This window comes from Rhagoletis pomonella, unplaced genomic scaffold (assembly GCF_013731165.1).
Source record: "Rhagoletis pomonella isolate Grant_MI unplaced genomic scaffold, Rhpom_1.0 Rhpom_scaffold_00005, whole genome shotgun sequence".
NCBI classification, from domain to species: domain Eukaryota; kingdom Metazoa; phylum Arthropoda; class Insecta; order Diptera; family Tephritidae; genus Rhagoletis; species Rhagoletis pomonella.
The window spans coordinates 4,619,223-4,638,802 of NW_023458559.1; the positions used below are offsets into that span (position 1 = coordinate 4,619,223).

At 38.0% G+C, this 19,580-nt stretch overlaps 1 protein-coding gene across 1 annotated transcript; it reads left to right on the forward strand.

Moving 5' to 3' along the window:
- The first annotated feature begins 3,382 nt into the window (after positions 1-3,382).
- LOC118739760 (uncharacterized protein K02A2.6-like) lies at positions 3,383-5,608 on the forward strand. Its single transcript, XM_036471267.1, has one exon. It carries the CDS (start codon positions 3,383-3,385, stop codon positions 5,606-5,608), a length of 2,226 nt encoding a protein of 741 aa, XP_036327160.1.
- The last annotated feature ends 13,972 nt before the right edge of the window (positions 5,609-19,580 follow it).

Below are 19,580 nucleotides of genomic sequence, written 5' to 3' on the forward strand. Positions count from 1 at the left end.
TACACCAAGAATATCTTCTTGCCATGGCCTTAGATTTTGCTGCATGTGATGTACCAAACTGGAAAAAATATAAAAAATGGTACATTTCGAACAAAATCGCAACCATTCTACGAATCATAAAATTAATAAACTTTCTAAAGCGCAATTTTCTCGGCCAGTCCGGATAATCAAGGGAGCGTTTGTTATAAAAAAAAGAAATAAAGCCTTTAAATTGCCAAACATAAAAGAATTTGCTAAAAAATGATTTCAAGAAACAAATCGTCGATGTTCTTGCAAACCCGCCCATCGATCAGTTGCAAAACCGCCTACCTTACTGCATTCAAATTTTTCAGTAGTGCGAAAAAACGGGTTTTCTTTGAAGACATTGCTAGACGGTATTTTCTGTAGCTATTATTTTAAAAAATCTGTTGTTGTAATTACGATTTCGGTGATATCAGAAGAATTGTGGAAATATGTAATGTCATTGACATTAGTACAGAATTGAAAAGTGAATTAATGTCAGAAATGTTAAAAATCATGCAAGCTTTACGGTGACGTGTAATAAGGCGCAGGGGAAATAACGCCCATGGACATTATTTCTTATCCATGTGAGTGGTTAATTTTTTATTTTTTAATTCATAAACGCTACCCCATATTATTGTTATTTGTGATAAAAAAAGGTTTTTAGAGGTTGCGCTGATCAGTTTTTTATAAAAACGCTGATGTTCTAATTTTTTTTCGTGACATGTTAAAATGAAGCTAAAAATAATGTTTTTATATGTAATTACTCTGTATTATTCGGGAATATTCCCGTAATGAAATACCTGGCTTGGACAGTTAGAATGGGACTAGTGCCCGAAAATATGCTTTCAAAAAGATACTAATAAGATTAAAACGTTGATACTGGACGATTAACCCATTGTCATGGGTTGGAACTTGTTACAAGGGCTTTGCTAATTAGGAATCTGAAGTCAGTTTTTCAAAATTCAAAATGGGGGATCCAAAATGGCGATAAATTAAAAAAACTGATTGGATTTGTTCGAAACTCGTTACTTGGGAGTTTTTTGGGTCGCTGATTACGAATCTGAGGTAATTTGTTTAAATTCAAAATGGCGGATCCAATATGGCTATCAAATTCTTAAAAAATTACTAAAATTAAAACGTTGATACTGAACGTTTTAAGCCTTGTCATGGGTTGGAACTCATTACCAGTTGGTTTCTGGGGTTTCTGATTACGAATCTGATGTAAATTTTCAAAATTCAAAATGGCGGATCCGAGTTTCAAACAAATCCAATCATTTTTTTTTAAGTTGATCACTATATGTGTATATGGTCATAGTTCTACATACAGTAAGTACGTGTGATTTTAGACAAATAAACAGTTTGAAGTACTTATACTTAAGAGCAAAATACACCACAAAAGCGGCTTGACAAACCAAGCGAAATATCCCATTGCCTCAAGCCATTTGTGTCGTATATGTGGGTGTTTGAAGGTTTGACAAGATGCCTGCGTAAATTTGAACAAAACTTCAAAATCTTTGTGTTAATTTAAACGTCATACGTGTTTGGATTTCCATTCCAGCTGCTACGAGATATATTGTAAACCAGAGCAACTATAGGCATCTCCTATATAACTATTTTCAGAATAGCTTTCCCTGGGCATCTACTTTAGCGCTGAGTTTAACTAAACTTTGTTTTTGTCTTTGTTCTTGTAATTGATTGTCGGCCGCTGTGGTGTAGTGGTAAGCAGTGCCCGCTTTCACTCCGCAACGCGTGGGTTCAAACCCTGGTCAAAGCAACATCGCAAAAATATAGAAAAAAGGATTTTACTTAACAGCGGTCGTCCCTCGGCAGGCAATGGCAAAACCTCCGAGTGTAATTCTGCCATGAAAAACAGCTTCTCATAAAAATACAATCGCCGTTCGGAGTCGGCGTAAAACTGTAGGTCCCTCCGCTTTGTGTGACAACATCAAGGCGCACGCCACACATCGGAGGAGAAGCTCGCCCAAACACTAACATATGTGTAAGCGCCAATCTATTATTATTATTATTATTATTGTAATTGATTGAGGATTTAGTTAGTTCTTACTTAATTTGTAATTAGGCGATTCACAAGATCGCCGACATTAAACGTCGTAAAATATCCCTGTAGTCAAATGTACTAGTTGGAAACTACCTCACAACTAGTATGAACCGCATGCCCAACTAGTCAGCCAACTATCTTTTTTGCATGCAATCAACTGATATTTATACCCGAGCGCACTTATGCACAAGGGTATATTAATTTTGTTCACATAACGGTTGTTTGTAACAGCCAAAACGAATCGAGATAGATATAGACAAATGCATACATAAATGCTCAGAATGAATAGAGAAATCGACTAAGCCATGTCTGTCTGTCCGTCTGTCCGTCCGTCCGTGTACACGATAACTCGAGCAAAAATTGAGATATCTCAACGAAATTTGGTAGGTAAGAAAAATAAGAATATTATACATTTTTGGAAAATGGGCGTAGCTACGCCCACTTATGGTTAAATGTGAATATCTTGGTAAACGCTGCACCGATTTCTTCTAAACTTGGCGCAGTTGTTGGCCTTGATACAGCATACTAAATGGCCGAAAATTTAGAAAATCGGACAATAACCACGCCCACATCCCATATAACGGTAATTTTCGGAAATACGAAAACTGCGATATTTTAGTAACTACTGAAGATTATTCACTCAAAATTTATATTTACAACAATAATTAGAATATTATAAATTTGTGGAAAAAGGGCGTAGCCACGCCCACTTATGGTTCCACGTGTACACTTGGTAACCGCTGCACCAATTTCTTCCAAACTTGGCACAGTCGTTGGGCCTTAGTACAGCATACCAAACGGCCGAAAATTAAAAAAATCGAACAATAACCACGCCCACGCACATTTTCCAAAAATGTATCATATTCTTATTTTTCGTCTGAAAATTGTTGTAAATATCAATTTTGAGTGAATTATCTTCAGTAGTTACTAAAATATCGCAGTTTTCGTATTTCTGGAAATTACCGTTATATGGGAAGTGGGCGTGGTTACAGTCCGATTTCGCCTATTTTCAATACCAACCTACCTTGGATTAATGGAAACCTACTGTTGTAAGATTACTGTGGTGTAAACACAACGTTAGCATTAACCTTTACTAATAATCGATTACTTTGTACTATTACTGAACTTTGTAAAACACATCCCTATATTGAATATATAAAATAAAGTTCTTTCCAAAAGTAAGCTTGAACATAACACATGGCGTCAGGTGGGGTCAATTAAAATAGTTGCACAACGAAATAACTCAAAAGCTAAAAACGCGCAACCAAAGCTAAGCTATTAAATATAAATAGTATATACTACGTGTATAAAAAATTAAAAATGGTAGATGAAGGCAACGCTACCATGTCAGAGGCACATCGAGTGCTATCTATTGCTACTACCATAGCACCTTTGAACATAAGAGCGTCAAATCTGGCGGCGGAATGGAAGGCTTGGAGTACGCAGTTCAAAATATTTCTGCGTGCATCTGCTTTAGATAATCAAACCGAGCAAAGAAAAGTTGCACTTCTCTTGCACCATCTGGGTGCAGAATGTCTAAACATTTTCACTTCGTTTAATGTCGATATAGACAGCGTCCAATATGACGACTTATGGAGCAAAATGGAAATGTATTTCACTCCAAAAGTCAATATAGTAATAGAGCGCCACAGGTTTTTTACAAAACGTCAATCCTCGGAAGAGACAATAAGTCAGTACGCTGCCGCATTGCAAAATCTTAGCAAAACTTGTGAATTCGGGGATATACGTGAAGATCTGGTAAGGGACATTTTTATATGCGGTTTATCACAAAAATACAATAAAATAAAGGAGAGGCTCTTAAGCGAAGGCAACATAAAATTGCATAAAGCGATTGAAATAGCTAATAGCATGGAACTAGCAAAAGAAAATGCAGCCATGATACAACGTGAGCCAACCGAAAGCATACAGGTAGCAGCTTTCAGAAAATCTGCATTGAACTACAAGGAGAAGAGTGCTAGACAGGCTCAGCAGCAAACATCAAGAACGTGTGATAAATGTGGGCAAGTACATAAAACCAAATGTCCGGCAGAAGGTAAAAAATGCTACACGTGCGGAAAATTGAACCATTTTGCAAATGTCTGCTTTACAAAATGGCGTAAAGGAAACATGGGGAATAACGGGCAAAAGAGATATGTGAGAAACGTATACGAAGAGAGCGAGACAAGTGCAGAAGAGGAAGAAAATGAAGATCACGAGTCGCAATTTTTCGTGGGCGGAATACATGTTGAAACTGTCAGGAACAAAAACTTAACAACAAAAACGAATGTGATAGGAGTGAGTAAAATTGTTAGCAGTGGCAGAACTGGTGCGGTGAAAGACTGGAACATTGAGGTGGAGATACACAATGCGAAGCTGAAGTGTCAAATAGACACGGGGGCCCAGGCGAACTTACTATCGATCGAAAACTTTAATAAATTAAATATCGGTAAGCTAGAAAGTAAGATATGTCATAATATTTTAACATTCAGCGGGGAAAGATTACCTCTACTAGGAAAAGTCAATGTAAAATTGTTGTATAAAAAAGTAAGTTATTCTGCTGAATTTTATGTCCTTAATATGAAATGTAAAAATGTGATCGGTCTTGAATTGGCTATTAAAATGAATTTGGTAAAAATGGTGACTACAATAAGCTGTGAATCAAAAGGCTGCGAGAGCCTGTTACAAAAATATGAAGAAGTTTTTAAAGGATTAGGGCAGTTGGAAAGTGAGTGTCATTTGAAATTAAAGGAAAACTATCAACCAGTAGTAGATGCACCACGCAGAGTTCCATTTGGACTTTTTGAGCCACTAAAAAGGGAGCTGTCCAGTATGATGAAGTTAAAGGTTATAGAGCCAGTTAGTGAACCGACCGAATGGGTCAACTCAATAGTTTTAGTGGCTAAGCCCAACGGAGATTTACGTGTGTGTTTGGACCCTAAAAATTTAAACAAGGCTATAGTCAGACCAAGATTTTCCTTTCCGAACATCGATGAATGTAAGTCGCAAATGGCAGGTTCTAAAATATTCAGCACATTAGATGCTAACTCAGGTTTCTGGATGATACCATTAGATATAGAATCATCAAAGTTATGTACATTTAACACGCCTTTTGGGCGTTACCGATTTCTGAGATTACCGTTTGGTATCAATGCAGCGCCGGAAATTTTTCATTCAGAAATGATTAGACTATTCGGCCACATTAATGGTCTAATAATATATATGGATGATTTTTTGATCCATGCTCCGAACGTTCAAAAACATAATGCCATTTTAGAGTCAGTTTTGGAAAGGGCACAAAGTGTTGGGCTAAGGTTCAATAAATCAAAATCGAAATTTTTAAAGAAGGAAGTCAAATTCGTTGGACACATATTTAGTGAAAAAGGCGTTAAGCCAGATGAAGAGAAAATTAAATCTATAGTTGAGATGCCGGTACCAAAAAATGTAAAAGAATTACAGCGCTTTTTGGGAATGATTAACTACTTGGGTTGTTTTATTGATAGTCTGTCAGCAAAAAACGAAATATTTACGAGACCTTTTAAAGAATGATGTAGTATGGCATTGGGACAATAAACAAGAGGAAGAATTTCAAAATTTACTTAAAGAAATTACAAATGTACCGGTTTTGACCTACTTTAATCCTAAAAAACAATTAGTCATGTCAGTCGATGCATCCAAATATGCTGTTGGAGCAGTCATTATGCATGACAGGAACCCTGTTGCCTATGCATCTGCTTCACTAACTGAAACACAAACAAATTATGCCCAGATCGAAAAAGAGCTCTATGCTATCCTATACGGATGTACACGCTTCCATCAGTATGTTTATGAACGTCATGTCCTTGTAGAAACGGACCATAAGCCGTTGGTTACACTTGTCAACAAACCTTTGTATAAGATTCCCGCGCGACTGCAAAGATTCATGCTCAGATTATTAGCGTACAACATTACTGTCGTTTACAAGCCCGGAAAGGACTTGTTTATTGCCGACACGTTATCCAGAGCGCCACTTAAAGATTATGCACTGACGGAAGTGGACAAAGATATTGATATTCACTGTAATTTAATTATTTCGCAAATTGCTTTGCCAAGTAGTCACTTAGATGAGTTTAGAGAGGCAGCAAAAACAGATACAATTTTTCAAAAACTCTTGTATTTTACGAAGAATGGATGGCCCGCAAATAAAAAGCGAATTGATAAAGAATTGATGCCTTATTATCAAGTTAAAGATGAGCTTGTTGAGATAGATGGGCTATTGCTAAAAAATAACAGAGTTGTTGTACCAAAAAATCTTAGACCGAAAATTTTGTATTACTTACATGAGGGACATATGGGTATACAGAGATGCCAGAATTTGGCTAGAAACTCTGTGTACTGGCCTAATATCAATAATGACCTCCACAATGTAGTCTCCAGTTGCGAAATTTGTCTAAAATTTCGTAAATCTAATCCTAAACAAAAGTTGTTGTGCCATGAAATGGTCAACATTCCTTGGTACAAGCTGGGTGCTGACTTGTTCGAATTTGATAAAAAGACTTACTTGTTAGTTGTTGACTACTACTCAAAGTTCATTGAATGTGAAATTTTAAGTACGGGGTATTCCAGCACCCAGGTTATAATGAAACTCAAGTCAATTTTTGCCAGACAGGGAATACCGGCTATGTTCATAACGGATAATGGCCCGCCTTTCAGTTCAAAAGACTTTGCACAGTTTTGCGCAGATTGGTGTATTGAACACATTACTTCCAGTCCTTATATGCCAAGATCAAATGGTTTAGCAGAAAGATCTGTTCAGACAATCAAAACAATGTTGTACAAATGCAAAGAAAAAGGAACAGACCCATATACTGCGCTTCTGCATTATAGAACAACACCCAAAGACGATCTTCCAAGTCCATCCGAGTTACTGATGTCGAGAAAGCTGAGAACCAAATTGCCATCACAACAAGAAAATTTAAAATCAAAATTAGTTGATGTTAATGAGTATAGACGACAAATAAACAAACAAAAGATTAAAATGTCACAAAATTATAATACGTCCGCAAAAAATTTGAAACCAGTAAATCCGGGAGAGAAAATTTATTTTAAGAAAACACCAACATCAGTTTGGTGCCCGGGTACAATAATAAAAGATTTAAAGGAGCCAAGGTCATTCATGGTTCAAGACCCTGAGGGTGTGGTCTACAGAAGAAACCGAGAGCACATATTAAAGCCGGTACTGAAACGGAGTATTGGGGACGGTTACGCTAATGGGGGAGATAAAGAAACCACCGCTTTTGATTCACAGCCTCTTGAAGGCACCACGATAGAATTAACTGATAATGCTTCCGCTGTTAGAACGAGGAGTGGAAGAAAGATTGTACCCCCAACCCGATTAAATATTTAATACTTATGTATATAAATTCAAACTTTTCGTTTTATAATCTAAATTTATATTTGCTGTATAACTCATTACATTTTGTATTAAACTCAAATTTTCGCTTTATGATCTAAATTTATATTTGCTGTATAATTCAAAAAGCCTTTTATACTACATGAATTAATTTTAATGTTAAGCCATACACATAGCTTTCTAGGAAAGAGTGATGTTGTAAGATTACTGTGGTGTAAACACAACGTTAGCATTAACCTTTACTAATAATCGATTACTTTGTACTATTACTGAACTTTGTAAAACACATCCCTATATTGAATATATAAAATAAAGTTCTTTCCAAAAGTAAGCTTGAACATAACACACCTACATACCAAATTTCGTTGAGATATCTCAACTTTTGCTTGAGTTATCGTGTACACGGACGGACGGACAGACAGACAGACGGACGGACAGACAGACATGGCTTAATCGACTTCTCTATTCATTCTGAGCATTTATGTATACATTTGTATATATCTATGACGACCCGTTTCGGCTGTTACAAACAACCGTTATGTGAACAAAATTAATATACCCTTGTGCACAAGTGCGCTCGGGTATAAAAATGTTAAGTTTAAGATTTTACGACGGTTAACACGTCTTGTGAATTTACTAAATATATTGAAAATTGTACTATAGAAGAAGTCTCATTGTACTAATGAAAAATTATTAAAATAATGAATAAACTAATTTTCTGGCCGCCATGTTGATATTTGATCAAACGGCTTGCGTTTTGTATGGTAAAATCGCCTCATTTGCAATAGAATTTTCAACGAGTGAGGACGTAAGAGAGATAAATGGAGGAAACCCAAAATTTTTTACATTGTGAACCGAAAGAAAACTAAAGATATTCGCTGGAAGGGGTCATGTTTGCATGATGTATGGCGAAATGGGTAAAGTAAGTTTGAAGTACATACATATCTCTGTAGGGAAACCCCGAACTGGTGAACCAAATTTGTATTCCCGTACTAGATCTTTATCGCCAAAAACGAACCAGTCCGATAGTAACTAGATCGCCACCAGTTCAAAAGCAGCGATATGTGGTACTTTTAAAAAACAATTTTAGAAATCTATATCTAAAATAACGAATTTAGAACTGGTTCAAAACTATAGAAAAAGGGACGCACAACGAACTAGACCTCATTTGGCGAATTTTGAACTAGTTCGAAACTACTGAAAAAGCGGGGGCTTGTTACTTTAAATAGATTTTTGCTTGGCGGGTTTTTCGTTCAAATACGCTTCCAGTCTGCACGTCGCAGATGCTTTTTCATAGTTTGGTAATACAAAACTAATATTTGTGTTAACATCTTAAGATTATGGGGCCTTCTGGAATATACCCCATAACAGTCAGCACCTCTGCAAATTCAGCTACAGCCAAAGGTATGTAAACGTGTTTTCAAATACACAATTTAATTTACATTCATTCAAACAAATTTGATTTCAAATTGAAAATACATTTCTCTGCAAATAATAAAAATTGCTACCATGGTAACCCAAAAAGAAAACATCTTGTTACTTTTTTCGTTTACAACTGGTTCGAAACTATAAAAAATGGGGTGCAAAGCGAACTAGATCCCATATGTCGAATTTAGGACTGGTTCTGAACTATAGAAAAGGTAATGCAGCGGGGGACAATTTCCAATTCATATGACATCGCTGTGTTAAATTCGCCAGTTGCTTGCATGCAAAAGAGATTTATCGTGAACTAGTGGTTCTAAATGTACTAGGAGCGCACCAGTTCAAAACTAGAGATTTTCCCCACAGGGATGTTTAACAGGCCGCTTGTGTGGTGTATTTCGCTCTTTACACATGAAAACTTACAGTATGTGCATATGTATGTATACTATTTTTACATACATACGCACATGCACATGGTTGAATGCAAAAATACCTAAATTTAAAGTCAAAACACTTTTAATGACAATTGATCATAGACAAGTGGATAAAATTTCATTTGAATGCCAAATAAGAAAATGATTTACCAACACACTTATGTAGTTTTTTATGTACGTAGATATGTGCATACATCGTGATGTACGTATGCTCATACAGAAATGAGTACCTAAATATGTAATAGCCCTGCAGTGAAAAGCCAAACCAATCAGCAAAAATACCAGTTCATTAACTAGTATGTGCTAAAGCGATTTCGGCGAACTTAAGCGTTCAGCGACATCTGCCTTTGAATTGCCAAAGATAAAAATAAAATGCCTTGAGCTTAATTAATATACAAATAAAACGCAATTATATGTGACACGTAAAGTCAAAAGGGACCTACGCTCAGAAAAAAATATTTCGAAAAAAACGACTTTGAAGTTTACCAAGTTGATTTTGATGCTTCTGAACCTTTTAATGGATTGAAAATCGTTACTCGGGGGTTTTCGGGGTCGCTGCTTACGAAGCCGATGTTAGTTTTCCGAAATTCAAAATGGCGGATCCAATATGGCGGATGAATTTTTTAAAAATTGATCGGAATCACTCGAAACTCGTTACCCGGGGTTTTTGTGTCGCTGATTGCGAATCCGATGTTCGTTTTTAAAAATTCAAAATGGCGGATCCAATATGGCGGACAAAATTTAAAATTTGTTCGGATTCATGTCATTCTGAATAGTTGGTCAGATTTGTTTTTTTTGTACTCTTTTTTGTGAAAGTACCTAACTTTGAAGTGAAATTGTGAAAAAAACTAATGCAGCTAGAAAGCTGCGGTTTATTGCATTCGAAAGAGTGGCCCGTTTACTATAAGAGTCGATGAATAAGTGAAAACCGATTTTTCTGACCATAGGTCCCTTTTAACTTTACGTGTCACATATGCTTTTCGTACAAATGTCGGCTTTGGCGTCGCATGAAGACTACCGGCTCTGGTTTTGAGATCGCAGGTTCAAGTCCGCTTGGAGGTGGTTATATATACATATGGATATAATTAAAATAAAATTAAAAAGTTTTCCCTGCGCCAGTACTTGACCCTCGGACCTCAGGTATACCACGCCAGTGCTTTGCCCTGGCGGCCATTGCGACTGCTGGAGCGCCGCTAGCAAAATGGCATACGGAGGATGAACTGGCAGACTATCTCGTCAACTGGTATGATGCTACTAGATGCTGATGCATAGCCTGACAATTGACATCTCGTAGGACATCGCCATGTTAACAATACCACTCGTTAACATTGAAAAAGGATTGAACGTGAACTAGTTCGGCTAGTTCAGAACTAGTAGCTTTCCCTGCAGGGAGATAAAGATGCTGGGTACACTTGTAGTTATTTACATACATAGGTACACACATTTTATGTACGTCGAATATGTTTGTAAGCAGTGGTTGTGGGTTAAAACTGGATTCGTGCAATTAAGCTGAGCTGACGAAGAAAAAAAATCTAGCAGTGCCACCTCAAAATCTCTTTCTTCCAATATAAGTTACGGGATTATTGACCAGTGTTAATTTCATTCCGAATTTCAGCATATTCATGTCTAACAATAGAAACCAAACGTACCTACTTTTGCCAAAAAAAAAATAAAAATACCAACATGCACACAAGAAAAGAAATATAGACAAGAAATCTTAAGTAGAAGGGTCAAGCTAAATAAACAGACAATTCGATTTAACTTTTATAAACTAATAGGAAAAAAGATAACAACATACATAGGTATGTATGTAGCTCTTGAGTGATTTTCGTTAAAGCGGTTTCTAATTGCTGAATGTGGCAAACAGAAATACGTCAACTGTAGGGCTGGGACTAACCGTATATTCGGATAAAATCCGAATATCCGGTTAACATATGCTCAATTTGTTATCCGGATATCCGGTTAATATCCGCTCATAGGGTTATCCAGATATCTAGATATTCTAAACAGTGAGCGTATTTCTTTATTCATTCCAGATCCAGCTAGAAGAGGACTTTTCGGTGCTTATTAACATTTAATTTAATTTGGTAAAGTTTTTTCGCAAAAAAATTTGCAACAACTTACTTGGTTCCTTCATCGCCATTATTTTCATGTAGTTTACATTTGTGCATATGCACACAAACAGCTGTTCATCAGAGTATCCGGAGCGTTCCAAGGAATAAAGGCGCTGGCCCAATGCAGGTTTGCTTTGCGCGACTTGCTGACTTCAATTTGCTTGGATTTACTTTGAAAACTTGCTTGGCCGAATGGTGGCTTGGAACGCTGTCAAAGTAACCGGCTGTCCGGTTGAAAAGTCAATGTCTGTTCCCTTAACGTTAATAATTATTTCCTAGAAAACTCTTAAAAATGTATGAAAAACATTCAGATTTATTTTTAAATTAATGCGAAATAATGTTTGCATTTAAAAGAAATTATAATAATGATACATACATATCTATATCTACATTTACTAAAAAAACTATAACTTAAAAAAGCTATTTACTTGAAGAAGAAGTTTTTTCCTCTCGTGTAAAATTTGTAATAGTGGGCTTTGCAACTTTTTACTATAAGATAACGATATGTTAAATATAAATATGGAAGCAATGAATCATTTTTATTTCATTTCGAATTACCTCCATTTTCTGTGACTTTTTAAATTAAGTAAGCAAATTTTTGTTTGAATTTATGTATTTCGAAAGGAACATCATACCTCTTTGTCAAAAGCATACAAAACGCTTTCAAATAAAGCATTTGCCTAATTCAAACTTTGAGGCGCTTAAAGCAAGTGAAGAAAAGCTGCCATTTGGCCAGCCTTTATACGTTTTAGTATATTCCAAATAATTTTTGATTCTTCTCGCAGCGAAGCAAGCAAAGCAAGCCTGCATGGGGCCAGCACCTTAAATAAACAGAAAAATGTATTTGATTGTATTAATAAAATGGTTCTTAAAATTATCCGAATAATCCGTATATATCTTATAGCCCTAGTGAGCTGTATTCTCACATCACATGCCATGATACGAGTAGGTACAAGCAAAAATTTACACAATGATATACATATGTATGTGCAATGTACATTGTACATACATATCTGTGGACATTTGACAAAACAACATAAGTCTGTCTTTCACGGACATACAAAATAGACTTCATAAGTCGACAAAACATGTTTACCGTCAAAGAGAAAAATGTTGCAATTGGAAAGAAATGTAAATTTATTTTATCACTATTCACAACAGTTCTTGAATATAGCTATTCACAACCGTTAAAAATGTTTCTGTTTGCAACAACAGCGTCTTTTTATTTAAATTAAAATGATTCCATTGACGGTAAAAAGAGCTTTGCCGACATATGCTATTTTCTTTGTCCGTGAAAGATAGATTTAGGGCCGGTTGTTCAATGTCTGGTTATCACTACTTCCCGGTTAAACATCATTATCTACGTTTTCGACATCATGCATATAACACGTGATCGATAAAGCAGTCGTTGTATTTACCCGGAGCTTCTACCTCCGATCCGGGCTAATCAGACATTGAACAACCACACAAAGTTTCGTAGGTATATGTAGGGTTCGAACGATACCATCGATATTAAGTAAGCATCGATACTGAGGGTATAAAAAAAAGTACTTTAGTACTCGATACCTTATTGGGTGATTTTACTCGATACTTTGAAAAGTACTCGTAGTATCGAAAACTTTTTATAAAACACACTTTTTAAATTTTTTCTTCCATTGGCAACCCGATTTACTTTGCTTATATGTATTACTTCATACAATTTTGTCCATCGCTTAAAATAAACTCAAATTTCGTGTAGTGTGTTGCATAACATAAACCAAATAAGTTAAATATTTTTATTGAGCTTTGTACCAGGATTGTTTATTAGGAAAAATTGAAAAAGCAACAAAGTCTAAGCGGTAGGAGTTATAGCAGCTATTTCGGAGATCACCACATCTCTTCATCAGACTTCTTTTTTCTAGACTTCAGCTGCTATAACTTCTACCGCTTAGACTTTGTAGCTTTTTCAATTTTTCCTAATGAACAATCGTGGTACAAAGCTCCATAAAAATATTAAAATTAAAATGTTAATAAGCCACAATAACATTGACCAATAAGCTAAAGTTTAATGGCCTTATTCATGAAAATTAAAGTAGGTTTAAAGAGCTTAATAAAATTACAGTTTCTTACATTTTTCAGTTTATAAACCTTTTTTATTTTTTAAGGCAATAAAACTTTACCCAAAGTTCACGAAAATGCAGAATTTTTAGAAACCTTTTGGGTATGCATTTTGTAACCTATTCAACTTTACGTGTAGCCTACTACCGTTGACTTTTAATTCAAACTTGCACATTCTTCTTCTTCTTCTTTCTTCTTTATTGGCGCTGTAACCGCCTGAGCGATTTTGTCCGATTCCAAAACAGCACGCCAGTCATTTCTCTTCTGTGCTAACTGACCCCAATTGGAAATGCCAAGTGAAGCCAAGTCCTTCTCCACCTGGTCTTTCCAACGCAGAGGAGGCCTTCCTCTTCCTCTGTTACCAGCATCGAGGCCCGCGTTGAATATTTTCAGAGCAGGAGCGTTTCTGTCCTTGCACATTATTATACTAAACATTATTATACTAAAATTGAATAGGCTACAAAAATGCATACCCAAAAAGTTTAAAAAATTCTTAATAAAATTTGAAATTCCTGAAAGTATATACATATATATATGTATGTATGTACATTTAACGTTAAAAATACTTCTAACGTGAAAGTAAGTTCTGCAATGAAATAAAAATCAAATATTTTAAATTTCTATTGTTTTAATTTCACGAAATAACTATTTAGATATATGATTGAAGAATAAAATAATTTTAGTATCCCAAACAACGTATGTATTTCAATGAGTCCGATACTGAGTAGTATCGATACTTTTTCCCTGATACTTTTAAAGTATCGATACCATGAGCTCGATGCCAGAATAAGTACTCAGTATCGATATCAAAGTCTGAAATTTCGAACCCTAGGTATATGGTCAAAATCGCTATATTTGTTGGGTATTTTTCGGAAGAAAATAGATCATAATAAGAGTTACTGTAGTGTTTTATCCGATCTGAAGCAATACCCGCTCTCTGTAATCCAAAAACTAGCTAAAACATCAGTGATTCTGGATTATCCAAATTTAACTAAGTTTTCCTGATTTCTCGCGTAACTTTTTTACCGTTTGATATTTGAAAATGGCGTTAAAGTAATATATTCTAATAACATACTCTTGAAAATTACACCAGAGCTGAATGTGTGCCTCTAATAGAACCAGAGATATGAGTATTCTAAATTTACAGCCTTATTCTGTATCACGAACGATTCGTCTGCAGAGGAATGCTTCAAAAATTAGTCTGGCAGCATCATTTTAGCCAGTTTAAACGCAACCGAGACCATTGCAATGTAATGTATGAAAAGCAAGACGAAGACGACCGACAGAGTTTAAAATCACAATCAGAGAGGTTGTCGTCTGCAGGCGAATCGTTCGTTTTGCCTATCGTTCGTGATACAGAATAAGGCCCTGAGCTTCTGAAAGGAAGCTCAAGAAAAAAAATCAATTTTTCCGCTGGCACACTTTTTTATCAATAGAAACGCACTGTTCTATGCTTGTATAATGTGTTCATAAATCGGTAAGTGTACAAAGTTTAAGCTAGTTATCAAGGCGCACTATTTAAAATTTTAATCAATTACGCAGGACCACCAAAAAATCGATGAAAGGTTAATAAAACCAGACCAGGTGTTCAATATGTTTTTAGGGTCGCTGAACACGAATCTGAAGTCCGTTTTGCTCCATCATATCAATCTAATCTCAAAACACATTGCGAAAGTTTCCCCGTCGTAGCCAGTGCTGTCGTTTTCTTATTTGAACATATGATTTCATAGGGCTGAAAAATGCTTTCCTGCAGCAGGACTTATCTATTTAAAATTTTCGCGAAAGCATAAATTTATATTATTTAGCATTACAAATGAATTTCAATATACATTTTAAGTTGAAATAACACATACGTATTTGATATAAACCTTAAAAAAATACTTTAAAGATGTACATGGGCGTAGCCAGAACGAACTTTAGGGGGAGCTCCCTATACAAAAATGATTTTTCATAACCAATAACTTACTTACTAAAAAATAGTTTATTATGGCTTAAAATTATTGTAACCAATAGAGGTATGTTGTACAAAAACACATAAACAATGTTCACAAAAGTTAATATAAAACTATTCGTCGACTTAAATAGCTGACTTTTTACTGCGCATGTTTATTTTACGAGGAGGAAGCATCGAAAGCCTAACCCCGTCAGTGAGAGACTTTAACCCAAACTAAACTTCCTACCGTCATGTACCGTTCCCCTCCATGTACCACCGTCAAGGATTTCGTGGGGATTACAACACTGACTGCTAAAGTTATAGATCTATTCTCTTCTTCTTCTTATTTGGCGCTGTAACCGCCTAAGCGATTTTGGCCGAATTCAACAAAGCACGCCAGTCGTTTGTCTTCTGTGCCAACTGACGCCAATTGGAAATGCCAAGTGAAGCCAAGTCTTTCTCCACCTGGTCTTTCCATCTCAGTGGGGGCCTCCCTCTTCCTCTGCTAACACCGGCGGGTTCCAAGTTGAGTCCTTTCAGGGCTAGACCGTTGGTGTCAATTCGAATTCGAATGGCCAAGCCAGCGGAGCAGCTGTATTTTAATTCGGTGCACTATGTCCATGTCGTTGTAAAGCTCATACAGCTCATCGTTCCATCGTCTGCGGTACTCGCGGTCACCAACGCGTAAAGGCCCGTAAATCCTCCGCAAAATCTTTCTCTCAAACACTCCAAGAGCCGCCTCATCGGATGTTGTCATTGTCCATGCTTCTGCGCCATATACCAGCACGGGCATGATGAGTGACTTATAGAGCGTGGTTTTCGTACGTCGAGAGAGGACTTTACTCCTGAATTGCCTACTCAGTCCAAAGGAGCACTTGTTGGTAAGAGTGATTCTGCGTTGGATTTCAATGCTGACATTATTATCGGTGTTAATGCTGGTTCCCAAGTAAACGAAATTCTCTACTTTCTCGAAATTGTAACTGTCAACAGTGCTGACTGATTGTTTGATGACAGGAGATACTTCGTCTTGTCCTTGTTTACCACCAGACCCATTTGCTTTGCTTCCCTATCAAACTTGGAAAATGCAGAACAGGCTTCGCGGTTTTTGTTACTGATGATGTCGATGTCATCGGCATAAGCCAGCAATTGCACGCTCTTGTAGTAAATTGTTCCTGAGCGGTTCAGTTCTGCAGCTCTTATTATCTTCTCCAAAATCAGATTAAAGAAGTCACATGAAAGGGAGTCGCCCTGTCTGAAACCCCGTTTTGTGGCGAACGGCTCGGAGAGGTCTTTCCCAATTCTGACGGAGCTGGTGGTATTGCTCAACATCATTTTACACAGCCGTATGAGTTTTGAGGGGATGCCAAATTTGGACATAGCGGCGTATAGGCAACTCCTTTTAGTGCTGTCAAAAGCGGCTTTAAAGTCGACAAATAGGTGGTGAGTGTTGATCCTTTTCTCGCGGGTCTTTTCCAAGATTTGGCGTATTTTGAATACCTGGTCTATGGTGGATTTGCCAGGTCTAAGGCCACACTGATAAGGTCCAATCAGTTCATTGACGGTGGGCTTCAGTCTTTCACACAATACGCTCCATAAGACCTTGTAACCTACGCTTAGAAGGCTGATCCCGCGGTAGTTGGCGCGAATGGCGGGGTCACCTTTCTTGTGGATTGGGCAGAGCACACTTAAATCCCAGTCGTCGGGCATGCGTTCATCTGACCATATTCTGCACAAGAGTTGTAGCATGCACCTTATCAACTCCTCGCCGCCGTACTTGAATAGCTCAGCTGGCAGGCTGTCAGCTCCAGATTTTTCAGCCGCGTTATTGCTATACGTACCTCGTCATAGTCAGGCGGTGGAACGTCGACTCGGTCATCATCGACTGCGGGCTAGGGTTCTTCTTCTCCGCAACTTTCCGTGCTGCTACCATTTAGTAGGGCGGAAAAGTGTTTTCTCCATAATTTAAGTACGCTCTGGACATCAGTTACTAGGTCGCCATTATTGTTCTTACAGGAGTACGCCCCGGTCTTTAAACCTTCCGTAAGTCGCCTAACTCTCTGGTAAAATTTTCGGGCATTCTTCATGTCGGCTAGAATTTCAAGCTCTTCGCACTTACGTATTTCGGCCACTCTCTTCTTATTGCGGCAAATACGTCTCGCTTCCCTCTTCAGATCCCTATAGCGGTCCCACATAGCGCGCGTTGCGCCCGATCGCAGCGTGGCCCTGCAGGCGGCATCTCTTTGCTCTGTAGCTTCCTGACACTCCTCATCGTATCAGTTGTTCTTTCGGGCTCGCTGAAATCCTACTACTTCTTCGGCGGCGGTACTTAATGAGCGGGAAATGTGGTTTCACTGCTCTTATATGTCGGTTTGTTGAAGAGTGCTCTCTGAGAGCAGGTGTGAGAGTCGAGTAGCGAAAGCGCTGGCTGTCTGTTGTGATTGCAGCTTTTCGACGTTAAGCTTTCCTTGCATATTTGGGCGCACATTTTTTGCTGCACAGCGGCGGGTGCGTATCTTGGCTGCAACAAGATAGTGGTCCGAGTCGATGTTTGGGCCTCGAAGTGTGCGTACGTCTAAAACTGTGGAAGCGTGCCTTCCGTCTATCACAACATGATCGATTTGGTTTCTCGTTTTTCGATCCGGAGACAGCCACGCAGCTTGATGGATCTTTTTACGCTTGCACCTAGTACTGCATACTACCATGTTTCGGGCCCCGGAGAAGTCGATCAGCCTAAATCCGTTGTCGGACGTTTCGTCGTGGAGGCTGAATTTTCCGACGGTGGTTTCAAAAATCCCTTCCTTGCCCACCCTGGCATTGAAGTCGCCAAGCACAATTTTGATATCGTGACGGTTGCAGCGCTCGTACGTGCGCTCCAAGCGCTCATAGATGAGATCCTTGGATACTTCATCCTTCTCTTCCGTCGGGGCATGGGCGCAGATAACCGAGGTGTTGAAGAATCTCGCTTTGATGCGGAATGTGGCTAGACGCTCGTCCACCGGGGTAAACGACAGTACTCGCCGACGTAGTCTCTCTCCCACCACAAGTCCAACTCCGAATTTGCGCTCCTTTACATGGCAGCTGTAGTAGACGTCGCAAGGCCCCAGACATTGCTTGCCTTGCCCCGTCCAACGCATTTCTTGGATGGCGGTGATGTCAGCTTTTGTCCTTACGAGAACATCAACCAGCCGGGCAGAGGCACCTTCCCCATTAAGGGTCCGGACATTCCAGGTGCATGCCCTCAAATCGTAGTCCTTTAAACATTTGCCGTGGTCGTCATCATAAGGGGGGGTCTCATCCGAGGCTTTGCCTTGCTTCTTCACTGGAAGTGGTTTTTACGTGGCGGGTCCCACGCCCAGCGCGGTTTCGCAACAAAATACACGCTTATATAGCGAGCCGCTTGCTCTAAGCAGACACCCGCTTGCAGCCGCACCTACTGGTGAACAGACGCTGCAGACCTCAGTGAGCCCTTAAACCGAATAAGTCAGAGTGGCCCCACCGAAGCTCCCTCTCTTTCTGCCGTGACCCAAGGCTCCACTCGGATTGGTTACCGCATCTCGCTCATGGGTTGCTCGTGTTAGCACAAGCGCCATTATTGTAAGTTGTTTGTGAAGTTTACTTAAACATATTTGAGAAAAGTTAATTGGGAGAATTTCGAGAAGCAGTGTGTTACATCAGTAACATAAAAGTTGTGGTAATAAGTACATATAAAAAGAATATACTAAGAATATTAAGGTAAATGAATAGTATGCTGCGTGGAAAACAGAAAGAGTTTTTAACCCTCAGTGCAAGTCAAAAGCGCAGATGCTTGGAAGACGTCCGGCGAATTTTCGGTTTAACGAATCATCAAATTATCTCATTGATGTTACGAACGCAAACGATTTTTATTGTTTGATATAAAGAACGCTATTTATTTTTTTAGCTGAAACTTCGCAAAAGCAAAAGTTTCTTTCAGTCAACGGTAGTTTAACAGCAGAAAATATGTATGTACGTTTGTTTTAACATCAAGTTACTTTCGGTGCTAAGGGATTTGCAAAAAATAACAGAGGAGAAGAGTTTGGAAACTCTTGAAAAGCAGACGCGAATTGAAGACATTCTGTAAAAAATAAATACATACATAATAGCTCTGATC